At 34.3% G+C, this 26,333-nt stretch overlaps 2 protein-coding genes and 1 long non-coding RNA gene across 5 annotated transcripts in view; 1 reads left to right on the top strand and 2 right to left on the bottom strand.

Annotated features, from left to right (window-relative positions):
• Positions 1-12,765, top strand: part of Mlf (myeloid leukemia factor) — a 64,762-nt gene extending 51,997 nt beyond the window's left edge. For 2 of the 3 annotated variants that reach the window (XM_069826702.1, XM_069826701.1), the window contains one exon: positions 1,254-12,765. In XM_069826702.1, the coding sequence (XP_069682803.1) occupies positions 1,254-1,413 (160 nt within the window). In that variant the 3' untranslated portion in view covers positions 1,414-12,765. The remainder of the gene's footprint in view (positions 1-1,253) is intronic. The other variant, XM_069826703.1, reaches the window with a different exon arrangement.
• A 2,243-nt stretch (positions 12,766-15,008) lies between these two features.
• Positions 15,009-25,926, bottom strand: LOC138700447 (uncharacterized; the record flags this gene model as incomplete). Its single annotated transcript, XM_069827061.1, has 4 exons — positions 15,009-17,736; positions 20,064-20,247; positions 20,629-20,818; positions 25,721-25,926. Coding segments are annotated over 4 exons (1,143 nt in total), but the record flags the coding sequence as incomplete, so codon positions are not given.
• Positions 18,995-20,057, bottom strand: LOC138700228 (uncharacterized). The gene is made up of 2 exons (XR_011332308.1): positions 19,718-20,057; positions 18,995-19,651 (listed from the first exon to the last, which is right to left on the bottom strand). It is a non-coding gene; the product is annotated as an uncharacterized lncRNA (long non-coding RNA).
• Positions 25,927-26,333: the final 407 nt, after the last annotated feature.

The raw sequence follows: 26,333 nt of genomic DNA, 5'->3' as shown, positions 1-26,333 counted from the left end.
AGACTTATTAGAATTGTGCACAACCGGTTACAAAAAATAGCAATTATATATATTGCTATTTAAACGTCTGACACTGTAGTCAGTATGCAAAGCTCTTCCATCTCTTGGAGTGCTCCAGATTCGGTTTAACGAATATTCGAGCTGTTTCTCACTTTTTGTGGGTGGACAGCAAAGGCAGACCACATTGAGTCAAGAACCCTTGCAAGGACGCGATTATCATTGTGTAGGCCTATTTAATTGATAATTCTTCTCTTACTAAAGTCAGTCAATCATCCATCCATTGACTGATTCACTGATTGGTTCATTCATTAATGGATTGATTGATTGATTCATTCATTTATTACAGCTGGTATAGTGAAGAGCAAAACATGTTTTCCTAAAAATGATTTATTAATGAAATAATGTATCTGCTTAGAGTAAGTAAAGACATTAACTACTGTTTTAGAGGTATACATTTTTAGTTCAAAGTGTAAATGTTACAATAGAATGTGACCAGCCTCATGGGCTAGTGGTCAGAGCTTCTGACTACAGTTCATGAGGTCTCAAGTTCGATTCCTGGTTAGAACACAGGAATTTTTCCTTAAAGGGATTGTTCCTGTGTTCGTCCATGGTCTGGAAATTAAGTTAGACTTAGGTTTAAGACTTCTTCTGGCACTTCATAATCATCCTATCATATCGTCAGGGTAGTGTAACTTCGCCTTCCAGGCACTCCAACCTCAGAAGTGGGTTGGGTTACACTTGCCATTGCCAGGAGGGACCAGAAATGTCAAATGACAACCTGGAGGCATTGATAAAGAAACAAAACAATAGAATGTATGTACTTATTCTCTTCTGTTTAGTAAGTAATTGTAATTTATTCTATTCTTGAATTTCTGTACATCAGATTTCATATTATGCATTATACTTATTTCCTTTGTTGTTACCGATGTCCATTTGTTCATCTATATATGTTATGAAGGTAAGTGTAATAAAGTATATAGTCAATTGTAGGTCTATATTAGGCAAATACATTTTTTTAAATTTCCTTCAATTGTTACTTCGTTTGTGTACTCAGAAAAGTCAATGTTTTGTCTAGCCTGCAAAACTTCAGGGGTAACCAGTTGAAATTCGAACATTCGGTCAGATGCTCTCTGACTGGTCGAATGAAAACCGGTTGTAAGCCCTATTCTGCAGCTCTCTAAGGCTTACCTTCTGATTGTATACCTTAGTTACATTTAATATTAATTTGGTCCTATGATGATTGTGTTTTTCAGTCCTGCAGAGAGCACCACCACAGCATCTACTGTATCACCACCTCCACCACCACCACCACAGCATGAACGGGCCAGAAAGCGTGATCATGAGCCGGATGTGGAAAGAAAGCACAAGGCCTTGAAACCATCACAACAATCATCTGATGACACCAATATGTGAATGACTGTCATAGACTTGTGAAGTATTATAAGATATTTTCACCTTGATACTGTACCTTTAAAATTATATTGTTTTATGGGCGTAATTTGGTGTGAGTTACACTTCTCCCCACATTTTAAATTCTCGTTATGAATACCAAATATGCAACAGTTTCGATGATAATTAAGATATACAAACACTACAGATAGTTACATTGCTGAATATTCCAGTGAAAATGTCTTGTAATACTTGTAAAGTAGGACACTCTATCGGGATTAATTTAGTATTTCTTCTTGGAGTATCCTTCATTACAACAGTGTCTTTCTGCTTGTTTGTATGTAACATAGCAGAGATCTTTAGAGATGGTTGAAATCAGTAAATTTTCAAATTTCTTGAAAATTCATGAATGTTGTATTGTGCCAGTATGTTAGTGGAACCTTACAGACTGAATTCTTTTTGTTATTTGTTCAGTTGTCATTTATTATGATTTCTATATTCTCTGTAGAATATTATGACAAAAATAATTAATTTGCAGCTTAAAGTTTTTTAGATTTTCGAATTTGCGTACAGTAGTTTTCATAATAGAATGTATAAAATTGTATTCCGGATGTAAGAAATTTAAAAAAAAAATGGAATTTGTCGATGTTTATCATGAATGTAGGTTTAGATACCAGTACATGCTGAAACATGCACCATAACTTACAAACACATGTGCATAGTTAGGCAGAAAACATGGAAATTTAATTCATGGTATAAAGCTACTGTATAGTGTTGCATCAATTAGAAAGAAAGGAAAGCATTTGGATTTTTTTTTTCTCCATTTGTCAATAAAGATGATTGTGTGGAGTAATATCTATGTAGTATCACTTACTGAGAGTTTTATTTTATTGGATCGTTTTTCTTAAATTTTATTTTGTACCAGTCACTTCTCTTACTTGAATTTAAACCTTGCCCTGTGGTTCCATGAAGACACCATAACTTCTCTAGTCTTTGTAGTTTTTCAACAAAGGATTGAAAATATTTTGTCATGTTTTCAAGCTCTACTAATCATAGTTCTTAAAGTAAAAAATTGAACCAAAAGAGCATTTCTTTTTAGGTCGCTTATTGTGCACAAGAGTACACCTTCGGCAGGATAGACCATAAGGCCGCTAGTGAGTTACAGCATCAGCATCTTTTAGTCCTCTGCATTTGTACTTCAAAATGTTCGGAATCTTGCACAAGTTTGTATTCATCTGATTTTTGTGGTAGTATACAGCTACTCTTCGAACTTTCTGTGTGCCACTTTTAGTGGGATTTGATTTTTCATATATCATCGTTCAGAAATAATAAATATATACATTTACATTGGAAATTTGTAATCATTGTAAGCTGCAGAAAGTAAGGATCATATATTGACAGCCGGTTATAGAATAGAAAAACTTTTGTGTTCTCCTGTGCTAAGCTCTTAAATTGACTTTTAGACGAACATTTGTGAAGATAAAACAGGTTGAGAGTAGCACAATTAGTCGTACCTTAATGTTGTGTTGTACCAGTCATAAACTGCATCTCACTTGCTAGTTGTAATGTGGAAGAGATTTTATTTGCAAAATCTTAGGGATCTAAGTGTGTTGAATAAATATATAACAGAATACTCGATTTTTTTTTTTTTTTTTTTTTTTTTTTTTTTTTTTTTTTTTTTTTTGAAGTGTTGGATATTATACATTTAAATATATATATCAGTAATAATAATTATATACGTAAATAAATTTTAAGTTTTGAAAAGAGATTTTATTGAAAAAAAAATTCCGAACAATTGTGTAGTGTGGATTTATGAAACGCATATAAAGTTTAAATAAGCTTTCTCTCTGTCTTTTTCTCTCCTTCCTCCCTTCCTCTTCCCCTCTTTCCTCATCCCTCTGGCCTAAATAGCAAATTATGAATATGACTAAAGAAGAAATTAGACTGTTAGCTACCTAAAACTCTCGAAAATAAGTATTAAATAAAATTAATTTACATGTGTTACGCACTTGGAAAATTTGTTTAAATACATGTAGGAGATGATATTGTTATTTTTTTTATAAATGCCGTGAAATAACAAAGTGATTTTAATTTCACTATTGTAAAGTGAACTTCAGTCAATCTCATATGTATAAAAATTGACCCCCTCCCCCTCCTTGTTCTGTGTCCTTGAAATCACTCAAAAGTCTTCAGGTCCTTTGGTAAACATTTCACTTCAGGTTGGCAGATGCTCCCTTGAATATTAATACTTTTTTTTTTTTTTTTTTATATATTTTTAAACAGTTCACAAATGAACTGTATTGAGAAAACTTTTATGTTGTGTGATTTTGTCAGATGACTACAATTTTCTTATTTAATAGCTCTTATTTCGGAATGAAAGATGAGATTGGAAGACCTACTTAGAGCCCATTAAAAATTACATATCGAACAAGTATTTATCACCTTAATATATTCCAGGTAATAGCTGTGTTCCTTTTTTATATTTCAGTGGTTTACTGCGTCTTTTGATTGTATTCAACAAAATTTGCTGGAAGGTTCCATTAGCATAGGACACCGAAGCAATTTGCAGAGTTTAGTTAGTCCTTTAATCTTGTCCAAAGAAATATTGTAATCATGCCACATTTTGCATCTATTTTTTTGAAGTCTTATTTTAAAAAAGGAGTTCTGAGCTGTTGGATATTACATTATGCTCTTTCCCTTTAATAGCAGTATATAAAAAATATTGCCACAATTTTTTGACTCTCGACATCATCTACATTTTTTTTTAGCTTTGATACTCGATGCTATAGCATCGAACTGCCTCAGACTGATGTTCATTAGCATGCATGTAATTTCTTTACTGCTAATAGGTTCGTCACTTTACTGCTCATTTCTTATTATTTAAAAGCAGATAGAATTGTTCGTAATGTTGGCTCTTTAGAATTTTTCTGTGAAATAATTTTCCCTATTTCATCTATTCCCATTTCAAACATTTGAAATTACGTGTTTACACTTGCTACACACACACAAAAGGAAAACATTCACTGTGTACAAATGACTGAAGTCGTTCACCCTCTCTCTTCCCACCATTTATATCTATAAGATGTGTTAGACGAGTTAGAACTTGCTCTTCAAATCATAAAATTTTATACGAGTTTCGTCAAAAGGCTGGATTACAACTGACAATGTGGTTTTCATGCATTGTCGAAGCTTAAACTTAAAGGCCCTGTCTGATTAAATTTCATGTTTTTATAATTGACGAGCTTATTCCCTCACAAAAACTGCAAAGAAAATCTGAATGTTGTAAGGTCGATCATTCTTTAGCAATCCCCTCAGCGTTGATGATGTCAGTTGAGCCCTCGTATGTGCAGTTAGATTGCATCATTGTAGTGCTGTTTGCTTATTTTCTTTATCACGCTGTATTTGTGTCCACTATTGCAATAATAATTATGATTTGTAGTGTTTGTGGTTGTACTAATTGTCCTGAACATTATTAGAATAGTAATATTACAAGTTTTCATGAATCTCCGAATAGGGAAAAGTCTTCAGAATGGTATACACAAATGGCTGAATAGGAATAATTGCAAAGAGTTTATTCCAAGCAGATATACACAAGTATGCTCTGTTCATTTGACTAAAGATGACTATGAACAATCCTGCCTCTTAAAATCCAGTAACTTCAAACTGAAGAATGCAGAATTTTAAAACAGAATGTGATTCCTTCTGTTTATTTAAGGGCAGAGAAATGATTATTAGATTCGTCATTAAAATGTAAGAAAAAACTGCCTATCTAAGAAAAAGTAGTACATGATGAAGTAATATTGGATTGGAAGAAAGTACCAGTTTTCAGTGTTATGAAGTTAGTTACGAAAATTTCGTAAAAGACATTCAATCCAGATGAATATTAGGAAGAAGAACCAATCAACGGAAAAAACACAATTTTATATTAATTTGCCAGAAATCTGTGTACAGTGTGAATGAGACATGAAATATATGGAAATTTTCGAATTGAAAGTGAGAACTATAATGAAACAGCAACAATTCAGAATAAATCATTCACACTACCTGACAGAGTGGTGGAACCGAAGAATAAAAAAATAATGTGTTTGTCGAAAGTGAAGGAGTGAAAAATAAAATGTTCTTTGTAACAAGAGAATGTTTCATGTTCTTTTTTTGTTTCCTGTATGAAATGTGGTAAACTGGTTACTGTGAAACTTTGAGCCAAAGGACCACATTTATGTGTTGAAACTAAGTGCACAGAAATGTGTGATGTTCACAAGAAAACTCGAGTAGGCAATCGTAATGTATGCGAGATTAGCTACATCCATATATGTAAATGGTATGGGTTTTTACTTTTCAAACGTTTTCGTGAAACAAATGTAGCCACTCTGGGACATGATAGTATGCATTATATATTAAAAACATATATAGGTCCTGGAATTAAAGTGTGGAAACAAAAGAGAGACGAACAGTTGAAAATTATGGGAAAGTAAAACAGAGTTCAGATAGCTGGTGATGGCCACTATGACAGCCCCGATTTTAATGACAAATACATTACATATATGGCACTGAATATGATGGATAACATTTTAGATTTTGTGTTGTTGCAGAAGGATAACTAGAAAAACAGGCATATAAAAATGTGATTACTCTCTCTTATCTAAAGGCCTCGCCCTAACCATAATTACTTAGTTGTAGCCTCTTACAAGGGGACCGTCCCAGATCGTGTAGCTTGAATTTAATGAAAATGCATATCTAAACTAATTTACATTCGTTGAACATGGTGATAATCATTCGTTTCACTTTTTCCTCGTTTATGAAATACACAGACTTTAAAATCATTGCTACTTATACCATTTCTTGCACACACTCAGATCCTCACAGCTTTCGCATTAATGCTCCAGTCACTTTGTTTTCTCTTAACTCACATTAATACAGTAGTAGTGCAATCCATGACATCTTTCACTCATTCATACACCGTCCAAATCTATAGGTATGCAGATGGAAGTATATACTATGCTTTCAAGAACCAAAAGGGGAATTTGGACCTAAAGTAAAACAACGTGTAGACAATTATAAGCCAATTAATGTTGTGGTCGATGCAAGTAGTTCTGGTAAACTGACAAAAAAATCACAAGAGATTTATTTCTCCTGGATGTTAAGAAAGAGACACCATTACTACTGAGTTCCTGGAGTGGTCAGATGACACTATATTTACTTTTGAAGGAGAAAACAATACTTTAGATGATAAGGCAAAACACAAATTATCCCCCCAAAAACTACAAGATTTTTGCAACTCTTGGATGTGTGTTTCTTTTAGGCAATATAAAATTGTAATTCGAAAGCTAGAAGAGTATTTCAGACAAAATTATCTGTGAAAACATTCCAGACACATGCTTCATGATGACATTCCATTCTGTTGTGTATCAACAGTTTCATTCACCTGTCTTCTGAGACATGCTAATAGTCTATACGTGATTTGTGACTGAGAAACATGCAAAGAAGTTTGATAATGTTCTTGCAACAATGTTCCATGTTGGAAACAGTGTGTGTGTCACAGAAGAGTGTGAAAAACCAACCTATATAAAATGTGTGTTGTTGTTATCTAATGCTGGGCTTTGGCAACGAAGCCATTAGCGTTCTTGCTCTCCAATATTTCTCTTTGGTGGATCCATCAGGTAGAACTTCACAGGTTTGTAGATGGTCTTCAGTCATTTCTTCTTCTTTGTTGCATAGAGGGCAATTTGGATTTGTGTAAATTCCTATTTTATTCAAGTGTTTGGCCAAATAATCGTGTTCTGTAAGCAGTCTGAATTTTGCTACCGCAGGTTTACGTGGGATTTCTGGAATAATTTCTGTTTTTTTTATTAAATATATAAAATGTTTGTACTGTTCAATGGCTCTTTCATCCGACCATTTCATTTCGATCCCACTATCATATTTAAGGTGAGTCACAATGTTAATACATATTTTAAATTCAAATTGAATTTGTATTCCAGCAAGAGTACTCTATTAATATGAGTTAAGAGGAAAAGAAAATAGACTAGAGCATTAATGTGGGAGCTATGATACTGTGTTGCGGAACTATGAGGATCCGAATGCGAGCAAGAAGCGGCATAAGTAGCATCGATTTTCAGGTCATTTTGTAAATGAGGAAAAAGTGAATCGAACGACTATCACCATGTTCCTTAACAAACGAAAATACCTTAAATATGCATTTTTATTAAAGTCAAGCTACACGACCTTGGATGGTTTCTTTGTTAGTGTATCTATGTTTAGAACAACACTTTAGAAAGAATCTTGAAAAACTTATACCTTCTGCAATTCCTTCAATATTATTTATGCTAACACTTTCTCAGCAACAAAAACACTTTTCTTGATGGCATGACCTAATTTCACTGCAATTAAACCATTCTGTATTATTTCTGTTCATGTCTTGCAGGATATTAGAATTAGTAAAATTAGAAAATGGAAGAATTTAGAAGTCTGGAAGGACATTCTGAAGAAGGCTAGGGCCTGTAATGGGCTGTCCTGCCATGTATGATGATGATTATTATTTCTGTTCTCAAGTAAACCGACTTCTGACACTAATACATTAATTCCCTTCTGGGGTTAAAACGATTTAATTCCGGCCATTGCCTTAGAAATACTGATTAAAATGAAGACTGGGACAAACACGGCTATTTAATACTGCTTAGTATTTCTTCACATGTGTCAAAATCAGTATGATCTGCTGTTACATCATTGTAACATGCCACATTACAACAGAAAATAAACATGGTAGAAAAACGTGGTTTGTGTCCTCCCCCCACCCTCATTGTTCTTATCTCAGTGTTGACTTTAACAATTAATAAAATAAATAGATATTTTTAACTGGACAGGACCCTTAAGTATTACATCACAGAGCCTTTATACATAAACTAGCCATACCTGTGCACTTTGCTGCACTTGTTAGAAATAAATGTAAAGTAATTACATAATTAAAATAGGACATTTGGTCCAGGGAACATCCGTGTTTGATAGGAAGGTAAATTGTTTAATATGTTACTTAAGAAATTGTATTTAAATAATTAAAATGCGATCATTTTGGTGCAGAGAGCACTTAATTGGTGCAAGGATAATTCCTTTAACATGTTTCCTAATTATTATATGCAAATAATTAAAATAGGATCATTTGGTTCAGGGAACATCCCTTTTTGGTCCAAGGATAATTCATTTAACATATTTCTAAATTAGTCTTGAATGCATCCTTTAATAAATCACTCCAAATTAATGTAAATATAGAGTGGATTGTGTATGAAGATAATTTTTTATGTTGGCTTCACTGTGCATCTTTTGTTTCTTTGTTAAGTTTATTTATACACGCTTTAACATCTGTGGTCATGTTGCGTCTTCAGAATGTGTGGGTATACCAGTAGGCCATTTTTACTCTTGTTGAGTTCCTGTTTCTGTCTTGTGTTGTAGATGGCTTTTATTCATGTAACTGGTTATAGATTTTGATTAATGTTTATTGTATTGGTAATTGAGGTGGTGATGAATCATGATACGTAAATTTCCAATCTGGCATTTGCCTTTATGACTAAGGGAAACCATGAAAAATCCCAGTCAGATTGATCAGCCACAGAGTTTGAACCCGTAACCTCCCGAATGGGCGTCTCAAACTCTACCATCTGAGCCAACTTGCTCGGTTAAGCATAATTGTTTATGTAAATAAAAAAAAAAGAAAATAAATGTACTTCAATATTATTTTAAGAAACACAGGAAACGAATATGGGTAAATTATGGGCGCATGAGCGCCATTTCGTGATACTTTGTAAAATAACTCGGCTACAGTGAGCTCAAAGGTAAAATACTCATCTTTACGACAAAACTCTTAAAAATATTATGTTCTGTGGATAAAAAGAAACTGAAGTGTATAAAATTAGAGTAGTTTATGTGGACCAAATAAAGTTTACATAATCAAATAATAGACTACAATATTGCGACAGAATACTGAATCAAGTTTTCTATTTTAATCTTTCCCCAATCCTCGATTCACTCAGGAGTTACTGTAATAGCATTATAGCATTATGTCCATCGAGAGAAACTACACTTTTAAAGTGTGAAGAAATTATCCAAATCGGTTAAGTAGCTTCTGAGATTACTTCATACAAACACACAAACATTCTCTGTATATCAATATTGATAAACATTTATACACAATAAGTGTATGTTAATAAGGCATTTTTTTTGTTTATGTTGTAAATCATCTCACAACCCCCTAAGCTCTTTACACAACCTCAGTTTGGGAATCACTGTTATAGAGGGTTGGTTACTTAATAGGGAGAGGCCTTTTTTTTAACACAAGTAATGAGTTAAAAGTCAACAGTCTTTCAATGGCATTTCACTCGGTTATAATTGAGTAGCTTAATATCAAAGACGGACATCTGACCTCAATCAAAATCTAGATAGCTGTGGTTTTTTTATACAATTTTTCATGCTTTTTCCAGTTATAGTGAAACCATATGCAAACTCTAACACTACATTTATAAAATAAATTGTGTTAAATATTACAGAGAACACTGTGAATTAAAAAATTACCTTTAGATCAAAACTATGGAGACGACAGATGTCCGTCTTTGATATTAAACTTCTCAATTTATTCCTTCGATTTTAAAACTGAATTAATGTGAGTATTGTCACATCTAAATTTTCTGCTAATTGTCTTTCAGATAAAACACTGTCACTTTCGCGAATCACTTTGACTTCATCCTCCAACAATAATGCACTTTTCATGTTACTGTTAAACAAGGTAGCAAATACCATATAGGTATTCTATGGTCAGACCCTGAAGGCTGTGTGCAGTAGTCACAACCCTTAACAAAAACCTCTTTTTCACTAGAAATTCCAACATTTCTCAGATATAGGATTAAAGAATCGGACATTGACTATGAATACTTAACTTCAAATTTCATTTAAACTTTGGAAGGTACAGTGCAGTACTCTTATCAGATTTTCAGAATGTATTTAATGCCTCAACTACTGCATTGTAAAATTATAATACTGTACATTAATTTTGAAATCTGGTCTCTTAAAAGGGGTAAAATTAAGAAAAGGCTATTCAATGAGTGGTACTTAAATGGAGGTAAAAAAAAAAGAAGCATTTGATTTTTTTATGGATTTTTAAATTGGTTCTAAGAAAAACCAATCTCTAAGAGGGTTGGTCTGTTAATAGGAGTAGTCTTTCAGAGAGGTTTCACTTTTCTTTTTTTGTAATATATATTCCTATGCCGTAATTAGTAACCATGTGCAGCAATCACTTGCATTGTTGGCTTTGACTATTGTGAATGTGATTTAATTATTGGTTGAGTCTTCTCTGCATCCTCTGAAAATTGGCGTCTGGTGTGCCATATCAAGACAACAAATAGTCAAGCTCCTGTTTTTAAAACAACCTTGAATGCTGAAGTCTACCAAGATACTGTCAGTGCAGTTCATAGCCTTACTGAAAGTGGATGAACGTAACTCCTGGATACAGCAAGACAGTATGATTTGTCATGCAATAGGTGCAACCATGACAATGCTGAGGGGATTTTTTGGCTACAGAATCATATCAACAGGACTATGGCCTCCAAGATCTCCAGATCTTATCAGTTCAGATTACATTTCATGTGGACATTTGAAACAAATTTTGTACAAACACAATCCACACACCTTAGAAGAGCTGAAGATCTCTGCTATCCAAAGTGTAGATTTCAGAATGCTCCATAAGATTGCTAGAACATGGTGAAACATGTGAACAAATGGAGGGACATCATTTCCAGCATATGCTGTAGCTGACTGTGGCAGGTCCAAATTGAATTGCTTTCTACTGTACACACAAAAACTGTGTAGCAGAGTTGTCTATCGGAGCTTCAACACACACTAATCAATTGGGCAGTTTTTGGAAGACTGACAGACTGAACTGACGGTTGTTAATGGATGCTTTTCATACTGATGGAAGTGTGAATGCACCTGAAATAAATATGTAACAATGTTTTTGTATCAGTTAGTACAAGTGCTGAAGATACAAAACACATTGCTGTAGGGAATAGAGAAGGCAGAGAGCATGATGGAGCCCTGCAACCAAAATGACTTGCCCAGACATAACAAATTTTGTACTTCTAAAAAACTATAAGCATATATGTGCTTACATCATAAATGTATTGCATATAGAAGCAGAAGGGTAGTATGGTACTGCAACTATAAATCATTTCAAGTATTTAAATTGCCTCTTCGTCATCCTCATTTGAATTAAACTAGTAACCTGTTCCATTATTTTAGCCATATATTGCAACTTGTACTTTTATTTACATACCCAGTTTCATTTATGCTTTGGTATTCTATTGTTTTTTTTTTTTTTGTAAACTCTCTTTTATAGGAAAATAATGTCTCTTATTCAACAGCTCGCACAAGAATAGGAAGCTTGTGGTTTAAAAGAAGTGCTGAGAGATGGGCCTTGCCAGATACTCTTTAATAATTAATTTAAGAAGTTTGTACCTAGCTGATAAATTGGTTATTTCTATGTGATTTGCTGATGTGTTACACTTTGATGTTGGGGAAAGTAAGAGATTACGAAGTAAACATGTTTTGCCATTGACATTTTATTTTTCTTTCTTGTTGCTAGGCATTGCAAAAAAATACTCATTTTTAAAACTGTTTCTGCAGTTTTGCTAATGCACGATTTCATTTGCAGTGAATTGCCACCATGGTAAGCAAATTTCCCCTATGAGTAAATCCATCTCTTCCCCCACTCGTAATTAATGTATAGGAAAGTGTATTGCGTAAAATAAATAGTATTACATATGTTACAAGACATGTAACTCTTTTTGTTCTTACTCTTAAAGAAATTATTCAAATATACTGATAATATAATGTTCTGAAGTAAACAAAAATTGGAAGAAGTTAGACTAATGTAATAATTGTTCTATTTGGTATGAGATAGTTAATTAGAAGTGTAGAATAGTCCTTCATATCTTCAACCAAGTTGAAATTTAAATGATTATTACATATGTTAATACATGCTGTGTTGTCTCTGAGGTCTTAACATACTGTAAGCTTCATAGCTCATGTTACTTTTAGTATGGAATATCCGTTTTTTCCTACCTGTGTAAAGATTAGTAGTGAAACTTTGATATCATGATGAAAGCTCAATGATTAGTGATAGGGTATCATTATTATAGTAATAATGAAGATATAACCAACACAAAAATAATAGGTCCTATCTTCATGGTAGGTGTGAAAGTTGGTTTTAATTTTGGTTTGTGCCAGTACATGTTTCACTTCATATTTATGTATAATGTCGCAAAGTGTTGTGTTATAGGATGTTTGTACTTTCAGTTGTGTGTGGGGTATTACTTTAAAATAAATCTTAATAAAACACTTATTTGTATTTTTGTAGCATACAACCTGAAACCTATTGCTTTAAATTTAAAGTTTTCAAATAAAACTCTCATATTAGTTTGAATTTGACGATTGTGTTTAAAATTCCTCTGAATATGGCTTGACGACTTCTTTAACTCAAAACCACGGGATTTCTACATGCGTGGAATCGAAAAACTAATCCAGTGTAGGCAGACTGTTGTAAATAGTGAAGGTGAATATAGTTTTGATGATTAACTTCTCTCTTATGTGTATCTGATGTGTTTAATAAACTTACGAAAAAACGCTACGAACTTGTGCACCAACTTAGGGAGGAAATTAAATGTGGAATAAATATGGGAAATGCGTGTTATTATTCGGTTGAGAAGCTATCATCCAGTCAGCTCTCAAAAAAGCTGAAAGTTAGAATTTATAAAACAATTATATTACCGTTGTTCTGTATGGTTGTGAAACTTGAGGAACAGGTTAAGGGTGTTTGAGAATAAGGTGCTTAGGAAAATATTTGGTGCTAAGAGGGATGAAGTTACAGGAGAATAGAGAAAGTTACACAACACAGAACTGCGTGCATTGTATTCTTCACCTGATATAATTAGGAACATTAAATCCAGACATTTGAGAAGGGCAGGGCATGTAGCATGTATGGGCAAATCCAGAAATGCATATAGAGTGTTAGTTGGGAGAGCAAGACGTGGATGGGAAGATATTAAACTTGATTTGAGGGAGGTAGGATATGATTGTAGAGACTGGATTAATGTTGTTCAGGATGGGGACCAATGGCGGGCTTATGTGAGGATGGCAATGAACTTCCAGATTCCTTAAAAGCCATGAGTAAGTTACTTCGCACAGTCCTAAGTTCAAACAGAAAAATAAATAAAACTGATGAGACGTACTTGTTTTGACCATGAATGTTTGCTGTCAAACAATAGGCAAGGAAAACAAAAGAGAGTGTTTTTTTATATTGCAGCTGCATACCCACTCACATTTTTCGTAAGTCCGACTGTTAAATTTCTTGTCACTTCTCTATTACTGTTTTTCGTCACTTGTAATTTCAATTTAGGTGTAGGTCTACCCGACTTCTTTATTTCGTTATTTTCATGTAAATGTCTTATTTAAAAGATTTTGCACACTATTCATTGTAACATTTATGATGGAACGAGCTAACTACTACTGTAGACAGCTTGAGGACACATCTGAAAGTGCTGCTAAACCATTCTACGCACACTGTACTGCCTCCCTACCATGCTCCAAAGGCTGCCAGTGAAACACTACTAGTGAGCATGCTTGAATGGAATAGTGTGCCACAAGTGTTGTGTGGAAAATGTCTCAGGCGTCAACAAGACCAGTACACATGCAGGTTATTTTTACATAGTATTATAATAAAGAATTATGTCACTCACATAGTTTACTGCTCCTGTGCTCCATAAGAGAAATCGCCACTGCTCATGTATGCTTTGAATTCTATTGTATTAATGACTTTAGTTTCTAGTTCATTGCACAACTAATATGAGAGTGAAATTTTGTGACAATCTACACAGCTGACTACTAAAATGAGTTATATGTGCTGCAACTGGCATTGTATTCTTCAAATTGGTGTCATTACGACCAGTGAGGAAAGTGGCACGGTATGCGCCGGTATGGAATACCGCCACTGGTTTTTATGGCCAGAAACCATATTGTTAGTGAAAAATGACATATCGTCACTGAAAAAATGTGATTCGTAAAAATTTGTTTATAAATTTCAACACAGCAAAGAGTATTATCTGTTTGCTTCGTAAATCTAAACCACAGCCTTCTGGAACTGAATTCAATGTGTATTTAGACACGTTTATTTGATAAGTCAACCCTGGAATGCTTACAAAGGTAGTATTTCAAGTATAGAAGGCTGTAGTGTGTGGCTTGTAGTGGCCACTGTTGCCAATTTAGTGACCATGTAATTTTTGTTGTTGCACTTTTAATAAGTAAGGCACTTTGAAGCTTTAACATTATTTTAAATAAGACTCAATGGGTAATAATCTAGTAAATAACTGAAATTATTTTATTAATAAATTTAATGTGTATGTTGTAAGGGAGAGGGTATGCCTTTTTTAAATCGAGGTATGCCAGGCGAAAATCTTTGGGCAGCATACTGCCTCTGGTTTTTTCCCCCACTTCCCTCACTGATTACGACTGTTTACAGGAATGGGTCTGTTGTGGAATGAAGTTTCGGCTAGTTGTATAGGAATGAAAATAACATAATACCAACACTGGTTCACTCATAATTATTTTATTTCTGTATGATGAAAAATACAAACCATGGCATAATTTTACATAATAAAAATAACTTATAAAAATTACAAATTTTCATGAACATAAAATACTTGGCCACTGTTCTTAGGCAAGGAAACAAAATTTCACACTACAAATTTTGGAATGGAAAACCTCTTACTAGTAAAATATTGTTACTGATATTAAGTAAAACGTCATGAATAGGCTACATTAAATTAGATTAATATTTATTTTCAAGTAACTAAAGTTAATTAGTTACTATTAAAACAAGTAAAATGAAAAATAAAGTTGATATGAAAAGGCAGTGCAGTGTCAATGTGCATGTATTGACAAGCTGCGTGCATTTAGTGTTAGCAATTACAATTGTCTTCCCAATAACGCGATATTAAGCTCCTTCACATCAACCAATTTTTCAATACCATTATCATTTGCCTGCTAGAAAACCTTTTATCTCCAGGGAAACACATCCTTTTAATTCGTTATAAAGTACGAGTATTTACCATTAGTAACAGCAATAATAAAAGTAATAGTATTAATAATAACAATAATATTAATATTAATAATAATAAATGTATCTTATAACCTAATATTGGCCCCTCTGATTTCAGTCAGTGGAATCAAAGAATGTGGTATAAATCTTGACACAGCCTCTGTTAGTACCATGTCCTAGCTCGTAATATGAAAATAATTTGTTAATCCACACTTTTTATCAGCAAAGGTGTCATTAATAGTCTATTTTAATAAACTTTTTAGGAAAAAAATACATATTCCATTCTTTATAAACTGTCAGTCGTTACAATTTTAATGGGTTATTTCGAATTTAACAATTAGGTATGACAGAAACATCACATATTCAATACTTTAATAAATGTAGGAATTACAAAAATATTTAGAAATAAACATTTTGGCGAGTTTCTTCTATTGATCACTTTCCAGTTATGAATCGCGTAACTTAAACAATTTTGAATATATTAGTTTATATTTTATTTTGTCAAGACCAGACCACGTTCATTGGCATTCTTTTGTTAGAAGTATATTGCCATACTATTGTTTAATTTGCTGTCTCTAGACAAAGCTTAACAATTTGATTTACAGAATTATTTACAAATGAATTGATATAGAGATATCAATAACAATATAAGAATATAATGGTCAAGATTGTTTGAATTAGCGAAAATGTCATGACAATAAAAAAAAAATGTATACAATAAATATTTTCGGAAGGTATAAAACTGTTTTCTAGTTAATGAGAGTATAAATTATTTTTTTAAATATTTTGAGTGCCTTTAAGGACTAATAGTAGTTGAATATCAAGGTTCTGGTAAAAGATCTAACAAATTATTTGCTTCATGCACTGTTTAAGCTTATTTATGGCTGTTAATTTTTGGCACGAAGTGTGAAGAAATTCTGTATTACAGGATAGTTGTAGGAGATGACGTTTGGCAATGTCTGACTTCCGGTTGCTATGATTGTTCCTTTTTCACAGAAGTTTCACGTACTATCAGTGCCAAAGCAGTGTTAAAGAAACAGTAAGACTGTATTTGTGATTTCTCTTAGGTTTTTTTTGACACCTGTGCATATGTAATCAGTATTTTAATATTAAAAATTGGATTAACACCTTTCTTCTATTTAAACTAACTGTGCCTGTATGTAAGGTGCAATGTCATAAACACTATGCAAAATTGCAGAAAGCCGTCATATACATAGCATGTAAATACGCATATATTAATTTACTGAAATGCCTTTACATTCAAAATAGAATTAAATTACAATTAATCTGTTTCAGTTGATACATTCTGAAACTTATCTTTTTATCCACTGTCATACAGTTATACTCGAATATGACACAGCCAAATGCTCACACAATCATGCTCTTCAAATGTTATACCATCTCAGTTATACGAAATGTGTAGTAGATAATAATCTTGACAAATACTATCAAAGGCTGTTCTAGTCTGATGGAACGTGCGCGTAAATATTTGCCATGTAGTATATGTAAATAACTGTATTATAAAACTGTAGAACATAACACACCAAATATAAAAGCAACTAAAACCCAACAAAGAATAATATATTCCCACAAGGTCGTGTTTCCCTGGTGACATGGCACCGGTACCGCGGCTTGGCACCGGTGCAGCTCCACCTAGTTGTCACATGCAACTTCATTAATGTCCTGATTTATTCCCAGCAACTGTACTCGGAAACTGTCATCTGCAAGAAGTGTGGCAAGACTGCTGAGCATTGCCTCCAGTCGACCGGATGGTAATCCTAGCTGCTGACCACAGAGTGCAATGGAAGCATCTATCCTTACATCACTGGAAGACTGCTGCTGCAAATTAAGGTATCTGTTGAAATCTACTTTAATTCGTTTAGTGTTTCCACCTGCTTGATGAAAAGCCGTGAAGCCCATTGAACCATTTTCTATGCCTTCTCCCACTTTGTCAGTTATCTTGAAATATATTCCTGCCACAAGATGACCTTTGGTGTCCCTCGATAGCAAACTTCGGAAGTTATATACAAGATTTCGACGTTCGGTGACAGTTATTGGACATAGGAATGGTCGACCAACATATACAACAGCCATAGATATGGACTCTAGGCCACTGCGAGTTTCACGATCTCTCCACAAGATGTACTTTCCATCTGCAGTCAGAGTGTACTGATATTCCTTGCGGCAGTGAGGCTCATCTGATTGTGTAAACCAACCTGAAAGAAATGACGAGATTGTACACACATTGCCGGATGGTCTATGGCGAATCCTTGGCATCAACCCCTTTGATTAGATTATCCCCCTTTGATTTGATTACCTGGTTGGGTTTTTCCGAGGTTTTCCCCAACCAAAAGGCAAATGCCGGGTAATATTTTGGCGAATCCTCGGACCTCACCTCATCTCACTACATCTCGCCAAAATATTGTAAAAGATTGCACAAAATTGTAAAAATTTTAGAAAATTACTAAATTGTAAAACTATAAAAATTTGTAAAAATTGTAATTGTAATATTGTAAAATTTTGACTTGTTCCACATCTTAAAACTTCATTGCTCATGTAAGATCTATGGAATAAAATAAATGAATGAATGGATTGATTGTCATTTAACATCACAGTCATACCCATTGCACTTTAATTTTTGTGGACATTATGTGACGAAAAATTGTATAGTTCTCACTTTTTATTTTGTAACATTTACTATTTGTTGAACAGGAGCATTCTTCTATTTATTTAAACGTCATAAATCTAAGGCACTTAATAATCTTGACTGAGAGATTTGAAATGTGCTACAACAGAATCACAATAGCATTAGCATGTTATACTTTTTTTTTTTACGTGATTTAAAGACGCTGTATCAACTATGAGGTTATTTAGCATTGATGGGATTGGTGATAGCGAGATGAAGCCGACAATTCGCCATAGATTACCTGATAGATATAGATATATATATATATATATATATATATATATATATATATATATGTTGTTTTCTAATGCCAGGCTTTTGACAATAAAGTCATTTGACCTCTTGCACTCCAATATTTTTCAAAGATATTATCATTAGTCAGCCACTGAAGCACAGATTTTGAGGTGTTTCGAATCCATTTCTTGGTTTGATTTCTTGGTTTGAGTTGTACAATGGGCAGTTAGGGGACTGATATATTCCAATTCTATGCAGGTGTTTGGCCAAATAATCATGGCCTGTTGCCAATCTAAATGCAGCTACAGACGATTTTCGTGGTAAATCGGGAATTAACTGTGGATTTTAATGCAGAGAGTTCCATTTTTTCCCTTGAGATTGTGTTATCAAATTTTGTTTGTTGAAGTCTAAGTATGTAGATTTAATAAATCTTTTCACAGAGTAATATATAGATTTAGTAACAATATATATATATACAGGGTGAATCGTAAGTAATGTCATTAATTTCAAGGGGTTATTCTTTGAGGTATTTCAAACAAAAATGTTTAATACAATTTTGCTCGTTTTTGCTTCCTTGCCGAGATAAAAATTGTTTTATATGAAACATTTCAAAGCCTGTTTTGGGAAAGCCATTGATTGATTTCCCAATATGCCTAGTCAATTTAAGAGAGCAGTGTATTATATGATAATGAGCGATTGAAAGAATTTTAGTTTTGCTCTTTACATGTGTAGAAATTTGATCCGAACATATGTAACTTTTATTCTGGAAAGGAATTTTTTAATATTACATTTGTTCTGATCAAATTTCTACACATTTAAAGAGCAAAACTAAAATTCTTTCAATCGTTCATTATCATAATATACTGCACTGATAAAAGAATTTTTATCTTGGAAAGGAAGCAAAAACAAGCAAAATTGTGTTAAACTTTTTTGTTTGATATAGGCCTATCTCAAAAAATAACCTCTTAAATTAATGACATTACTTACGGTTCACTATGTATGTATGTATGTATGTATGCATATGAATGTTTTGAGAGTGCCTGGTATTCTAGGGATAAGGGCCTTCTCTTAATTTATGTACTTTTGTCTGTTTCGTTAATAGAATGAATAACAACAGAATCCAGAAAATTATCCTTTGTTACAGAGTACCAAGAAAAAGATCAACAGGATGTCTGAAAAAGATGAATCGAGTCTGTAACAGACCACATGACCTAATACATGTTTGGAAGATGGATAATGGTCTATTTTGTTAGAATACTAGTAACAGACCACATGACCTAATACATGTTTGGAAGATGGATAATGGTCTATTTTGTTAGAATACTATGTAGATTTATTTTCCTGCTAAGTATCCATCACATAAGCATGCTCACTGATAGAATGCTAATTACAAGTGTTTCAAATAATATTAAAACAAGATCAGTCATACTGGTTGACTTCTAAGCAATCAAATAAGATCAGAGGACTTTGGGTGTGGAGAGAGAAGTGAGAGTGTCATTACAGAAAGCTTGTGATGGTTGTACTAACATAAAATCAATCAAATGAACATTCTGTCTTAATGGAAGGGAAAAAAAATTAAAACCTTTTAATTGCTTAATGATACAAAAATTGGCAGCTACTTACCAGTATGAGGATACAAATTGTCCGCCATGACGGTAATGACTCTTGCTATATGGTAACCAGGATCTAACAGTAATACTCCAGGTCTTCCTGCAACTTCTACATGCAGGGCCACCAACACGTGTTCCTTTTCTACAGATGTTTTGCATGGTTCTTCTCTTACATAGCCATCAACATCTTCAATTGACTGCAAAGAACACATCATTTTAGTAAACGCTTTACAGTTTCACAGGAAATAGTTGCCACTGTATGATTTCAATACGTTAAAATTGTTTGCTTCATTACGTATTAAACATATACATCTGCCATAAAGGATTTAGGATTTAAATATTCATAGCTAAATTCTATAAGGAATGCTTAATATGTATATTACATCTTAGATTAGTTAGTCTTTTCTAAGAACAATCTGTTTTTTTAGATTTATAAGTAATAGTTTCAAAAGAACTAACCTGGAGTAAAATTATATTCTAAAGAGTAATTGGAGATGAAAATAGATTAGTCATATGAATTTTGGAGAGATGTTTTACACTAATGAAAACAGAATACTTGTTCCCGTTAATATACGTACTTCTTCACAAGAGGCCAAATACAGTCGATTGGTTAGCCCAGGGAACTTGGCTTCAAGGTTGGACAATCTACGCAATAATTCAAGTGCCAGCCCAACACAGGTGTAATGTTCAGGTGTAATTGGCGGCAAGTATCTGCGGTAGAAGTCAGCCAAGTTTGAGTCCCCACTTGCATGGAACTCTTCATAGAATCTGAAATTGAATAGATAATCAATTTATATATGTATTAATGGTATCCATCAATATAAAAGTGTGCCTGTTTCTCGCATGCCCTTTCAGCTATGAAATTACGTAATACTCTTGTACTCCCTCATCCCTTTTGTATGGAAGAAAAACTGAAGGCTAGCACTGCAGTCTTAAAATAGGCTTATTGTAGTTTACCACTTCCTTAGTCGAGTCTTTGTAGACATCATAACTCGGTTATGTGGTGCCATCTGTCAATGCAGCCATGTATGCTCATGGTCCGATTATGAAGTCTCACTAAAGTGTACTTTCATCCCCGAGTGCTTCCTCAGACTGATGCCAACTGTATGCCAGTCAGAATACTACATCATGCCATACTAATTTGAGTAGATAATATTGAAATGGTGAGTGACGGTAGAATGATGAAGAGAAATGGGAGAAATCCGAGATAAACCCTCAAGAACCTTAAACTTGTCCACCCCAAATACGACTCCGCAATCACCAGATTTTAACCCAGGTCTCTAGTATCGTAAACCAGCACTCTGCCAACTGAGCTATCAAGATGGTCTGTACTCCCTCTCAATAATGTAGTATGACTAAAATTTAAAACATATTTAAGCTATTACATATTCATTTTGAGGTCTCGCCCACCTCATTGAATACTACATGGCTACTATGAAGTAGCCAATATGTATTATTACTATTTAATACGAGAAAAATTCGTGTCCCGGCATAGCTCAGTTGGAAAGAGAGCTCAGCGCGCAGAGCTGAGAGGTCCTGGGTTCGATTCCTGGTGCCGGTACGAATTTTTCTCGTATTAAATAGTAATAATACATATTGGCTACTTCATAGTAGCCGTGTAATATTCAATGAGGTGGGCGAGACCTCAAAATGAATATGTGATGTATTAACTGTTAGCAGTTGTCACGAACTGATGGTGAATATGGCCACAAAGTCATTTAAAATATGCGCTCCTGCATATATGACTTGTATCATCTCAAATGCAGGTAGTAAGGCCGTAAAAGCATTACGAGAGGGGTTCGGCCGGCGCCGTGGATCGTGTCCCGGCATAGCTCAGTTGGAAAGAGCGCTCAGCGAGCAGAGCTGAGAGGTCCTGGGTTCGATTCCCGGTGCCGGTACGAATTTTTCTCGTATTAAATAGTAATAATATTTAAGCTAGGTTTGCACGAAACATTTTAAATGTGCCAAAAGATTGGAATACCGTTTTTTTTAATGTGTTTGAGCTAAGTTTGTATAAAATGTTTTTACAAATTTACGGAAAATGGTGAGAGTATCAATACTTTGTTACTCAAAGTGTGTAGAAGAAATTACTGAAAGGAAAATGATCACTGTACGAACCACTATTGCTTTGTGCTCAAACATGGACCAACTTGAACATTCTATCCGAAATGACCATAAATGATGAGCGAATTGGACAGGAGATCAGTACTTCATACCTTAAAGGGCTATTTCACACCTTCTTTGTTAAACACCTACAAATAACAACCATATGATATGAACACGTTCCTTTTCTAATAAATATACAGGTAATTAGACACTCTTCCAATGTGTAAATCTTAAACATTAAGTTAATGGAAAATACGAGTATATACCGTATTAGCCAGTATTAAAGCTGAGAGAGTAGATAAACCAGTAATCTGGGACATTGTGTCACCACAAATTAATATAATGTCGAATCTCATTCACTGGCATATTTGCATTAATTAGCTGTTAATAAAATTCAAGTGGTGTGCAGAGAACGAAGTGACTTTCAAGCAATACTTATCCAATGCCTCGTTTCTGCATCTTAAAAAATAATCAGATAACAGACACTAAATAAAATACCACGCCTAACGTATGGATGGATATTATATCAAGTTAACATCTTCAGCAAAATAGCCTAGTTGCTATCCGCTATTATCGTGACCAAAGGAATAAAGAAGTGCCTTCTTACAGACAGTAAACAGCTCAACATGTTATATCATCCTTTCTAAAGTACCTAGGGTTACCAGACGTCCCCATTTCCCAGGGACAATTCTCAAATTTTGCTTCTTGTCCCCAAACAAATTTCGTCTGAGGAACATCCCCGAATTTCATAATTTGTCCCCAAATATCCCGGATTTTAAGTGTTAATTATTACAATTTTATGAAAATGCTGTTGAATATCTCAATGCCTGGATTATTCATCCACAAGATAAGATATCTGTGGAGTGTATAGTCGGTGACTCAGGAGAAGACGAGCGAGTGAGGAAAAAAAAGTGATCAATAGATAACGTTACGACAACACGTGTAATACTTGTACTACTAGTAAGTGGAAACATTATTTCTGCTTACTAGTAGTACGAGTATTGCACTATTGTCGTAACATTATTAATCACCCTTTCTCCTCACTCCGTCGCCTTCTCCTGAGTCACTGACAGTATATTGCTGATATACCCTCTATAAACAAGAAGTAGAGATCCAAAAAATCCAGAATGAGCTTAGAAACTGTTCGAGTCATGCTTGCTACCTTAACCAACTTCAACATGATCTATCAGGAATTTGCTGCAAAATTGGGATCCAGAGAAGACCTGCTTAAAAAAAATTCACTCTTCTGAAAATACCAGTAGTAGTTAAGTAGAATAAATATATTTAGTGTGTAAATAGAATGAGTATTTTAATTATTAAATGTCTGTAAAAACAGTACAAGTGAATGGCAAACTAACGGAAATGTTAAAACCAGATTTTTCATGCTGACGTAATAGAAACATGTTCCTTAAAATGCTTGTATGGATTAGATCACCTTCACAGTGGTTTATTCAATTGCGTGGTCCCATATAGATACTTGATCAAAATATTGAAATTATGGTAATTATTTTTACGTTAAGGAAAAACGAGCGTTGAGATAGTTCCAGTGATTTTGAACGTGAAAATTGTCGAATTTGTAAGGGATTTCTTGCGAAGACGGATTTCAAAAGTTAAGGATTTTATAGGGAAATATTTCAAGAAAAGGAAATTGTTCGAAAATGTAGTAAATTACGTGTGAAATGAGAAGTGCGTGGTAATGCAAGTGCAGACATTGTGGTTTTTAGTGAAGGAAAGAAATGTAGGGACATAAAACACACGATGCAATGTAAAGAACGTAAAACTTATATTAATTCAATAATCACTGGAATACAGTGAAGCACAACAAATAATAATGAAATAGACACAAAATTTCTATTTGTAACTTCGCTTTCACGTCGACCATTACACCTGCTCGTACTGACATCACTAAACAAAAACCACCAAGCTTTGAAAATCCTGCAGATTCGTATATGCAAGACATAACAAAATCTTAAACTAAACTAAACTAAACTAAACTAAACTAAACTAACCTAACCTAACCTAACCTAACCTAACCTAACCTGTCACAGATTGGTATATGCAAGGCATAATCTGAGTGTACACTAGCGTGAAACTTTCGTAATGTCACCAAAGTTATGTTGGTATTACATAGGAGACGGCTGAAAGTGTGGAAGCGAAGTGGGAAAGGAACTATACTTGTTTTCTTGAAAGATGGGACATGACAGTTAAGCAGCCGAGCTTGGAACTACAGTGCCATGTTGCCAACATGGACTACCACGGTGCCAGCTGATGGAAGCTAGCAATTGTCGTTAAGATGGCTGACGCTAAAACATTCATTGACAATTGACGCGAAGGTAAGAAAACAATACAAAAATCGACAGAGAATCAAAGACGAAATGTATCAATGCTGTCATTGTGTGCACAATAAATGTCGCCAAGAAAGCTATTAAGCACTCGCCACGTGCGAACTGTAAAGTTTGGCAACTCAACCGTTGTTACCATAGCAACAGGCCTACCACGCTATGTGACATTCAGTTGTTTTTTCCGATCGCAACGCTCCTGTCATGTCCCATCTTTCAAAAAACAAGTATACCTCAGCGCTCGTTTAACTCCATCACAAATTAGCAGAAAAGGGTACAACGTTAGTATATAAAGTTTAGTGATTATTGTGTATTTAAGTAATGCCTAGCAAAAATTCTCACTGTGTGAACGTGTGTATATGTACAATACGTACATAAAAGGCAGAAGGTCGTATGTGAAAACAAGACGAAAATTTCGAATAAAGTTTCCAAACAGACCTGTCCTTCTGCCAAAACAATTAGATGACTCGCTAAAAGATTTAAAGAAACAGGCTCTGAGAAGAATCGAAAATCAAGCAGGAAACGTAGTGTTCTTACGCGGAACGATTGTCAATTTATTTCCAATAAGATTCCGCCACTGCTCATACAGCTGCCGTGTCAATGAGGGAATTGAGGCGTATTTTCGCGTACGAGATTAATCAATCAGTAATAATTTGTGGTTTCCACGAAGCCCAGATATAACACCCTGTGACTTTTATTTATGGGGAACACTAAAAGGTAGGGTTATAGGAAAAATCCTCATTCTATAGATGAACTAAAAGACTATATACGAGAAGAAATCCAAGCTATCAATGATGTGGAACTTCAGAGTGTTGTTCATTCATTCATCAGAAGATGTCAGTTGTGTGTGGCGGCAAATTAGGGCCATTTTCAGCAACGACTGTGAGCATGGTAAGTCAAAATTATTGAACATTTATTGTTAGTACTTTTATATATTGGAGAAGCGCCGGAGAAATGATTATGCGCTCGGCGGAAACCAAGCAGGGCGCGGCCGGCCGGCCGCTCTTTTCTGGGACGTATGATAATAATAGCTCTGTGTAATTATCTAAGAACAAGATCGTATAACATAATGTGTACTGATTATATACATTTCGGTGTTTTTCTATAACTGCAAGTAAACTAAGACATTTTTATCTGTATATGCATATTCTTTAATTGAAAATACTTAATACTGTAATTGTTTCTGTAGAATTTGATTACTCATACAAACAACACTGACACCTACCTGACCAGGTTTCCCACACTGTTGTAGTTGTGTGCCTGCAGCAGTTGCTGCACGGTCAGCTCTACTCTTGAGGCAAGGTCCTCATATTGTTCCACGCTTGGCACACATAGTGCCGGTTTTGGGCTACCCCATGAGGGAAGAGGCAAAGGGTGGCCCAAGGGCCACTCGCCACTCCCCGTTAGCTGTTCCCAATTTTCAGTCTCGAGTCAACTCGGCCATTCATTTCCCCAGCGGCCAACCGTTGGCACATAACCAGACTCATCCCTGCAGCTGCTTATAGGCTCTACAGGGGGATCCGTTAATAAGAGACTCTTCTCACGCTCTGTAATAGAAATAGACACAGTTAACATCATTTTTTAAAAAATGACTTTTCAATAAAGGCTTTCGAGAAAAAAAAAATTGGCACTAGAAAATCAGAAAACTTAATACCCTACTCTCTATTCAGTAGAATATTTTATTAAGGATAATTAGTTTAAGTTCTATTAAATCCCTTCACAGCATTTTGAATGAAAATCACACTTCAAGTGTAGGCTATGTACTAAAAATTCAATTAAACAACTGAACATTACTTCAAAGCAAGATGAAAGATGACGAACTAGGTTTTCGTATCAGT

The sequence above is a fragment of the Periplaneta americana genome, chromosome 5 (assembly GCF_040183065.1).
Source record: "Periplaneta americana isolate PAMFEO1 chromosome 5, P.americana_PAMFEO1_priV1, whole genome shotgun sequence".
NCBI classification, from domain to species: Eukaryota; Metazoa; Arthropoda; class Insecta; order Blattodea; family Blattidae; genus Periplaneta; species Periplaneta americana.
Note: the sequence above shows the minus strand (reverse complement) of the source record. Positions and strands in the feature narration are given on the sequence as shown.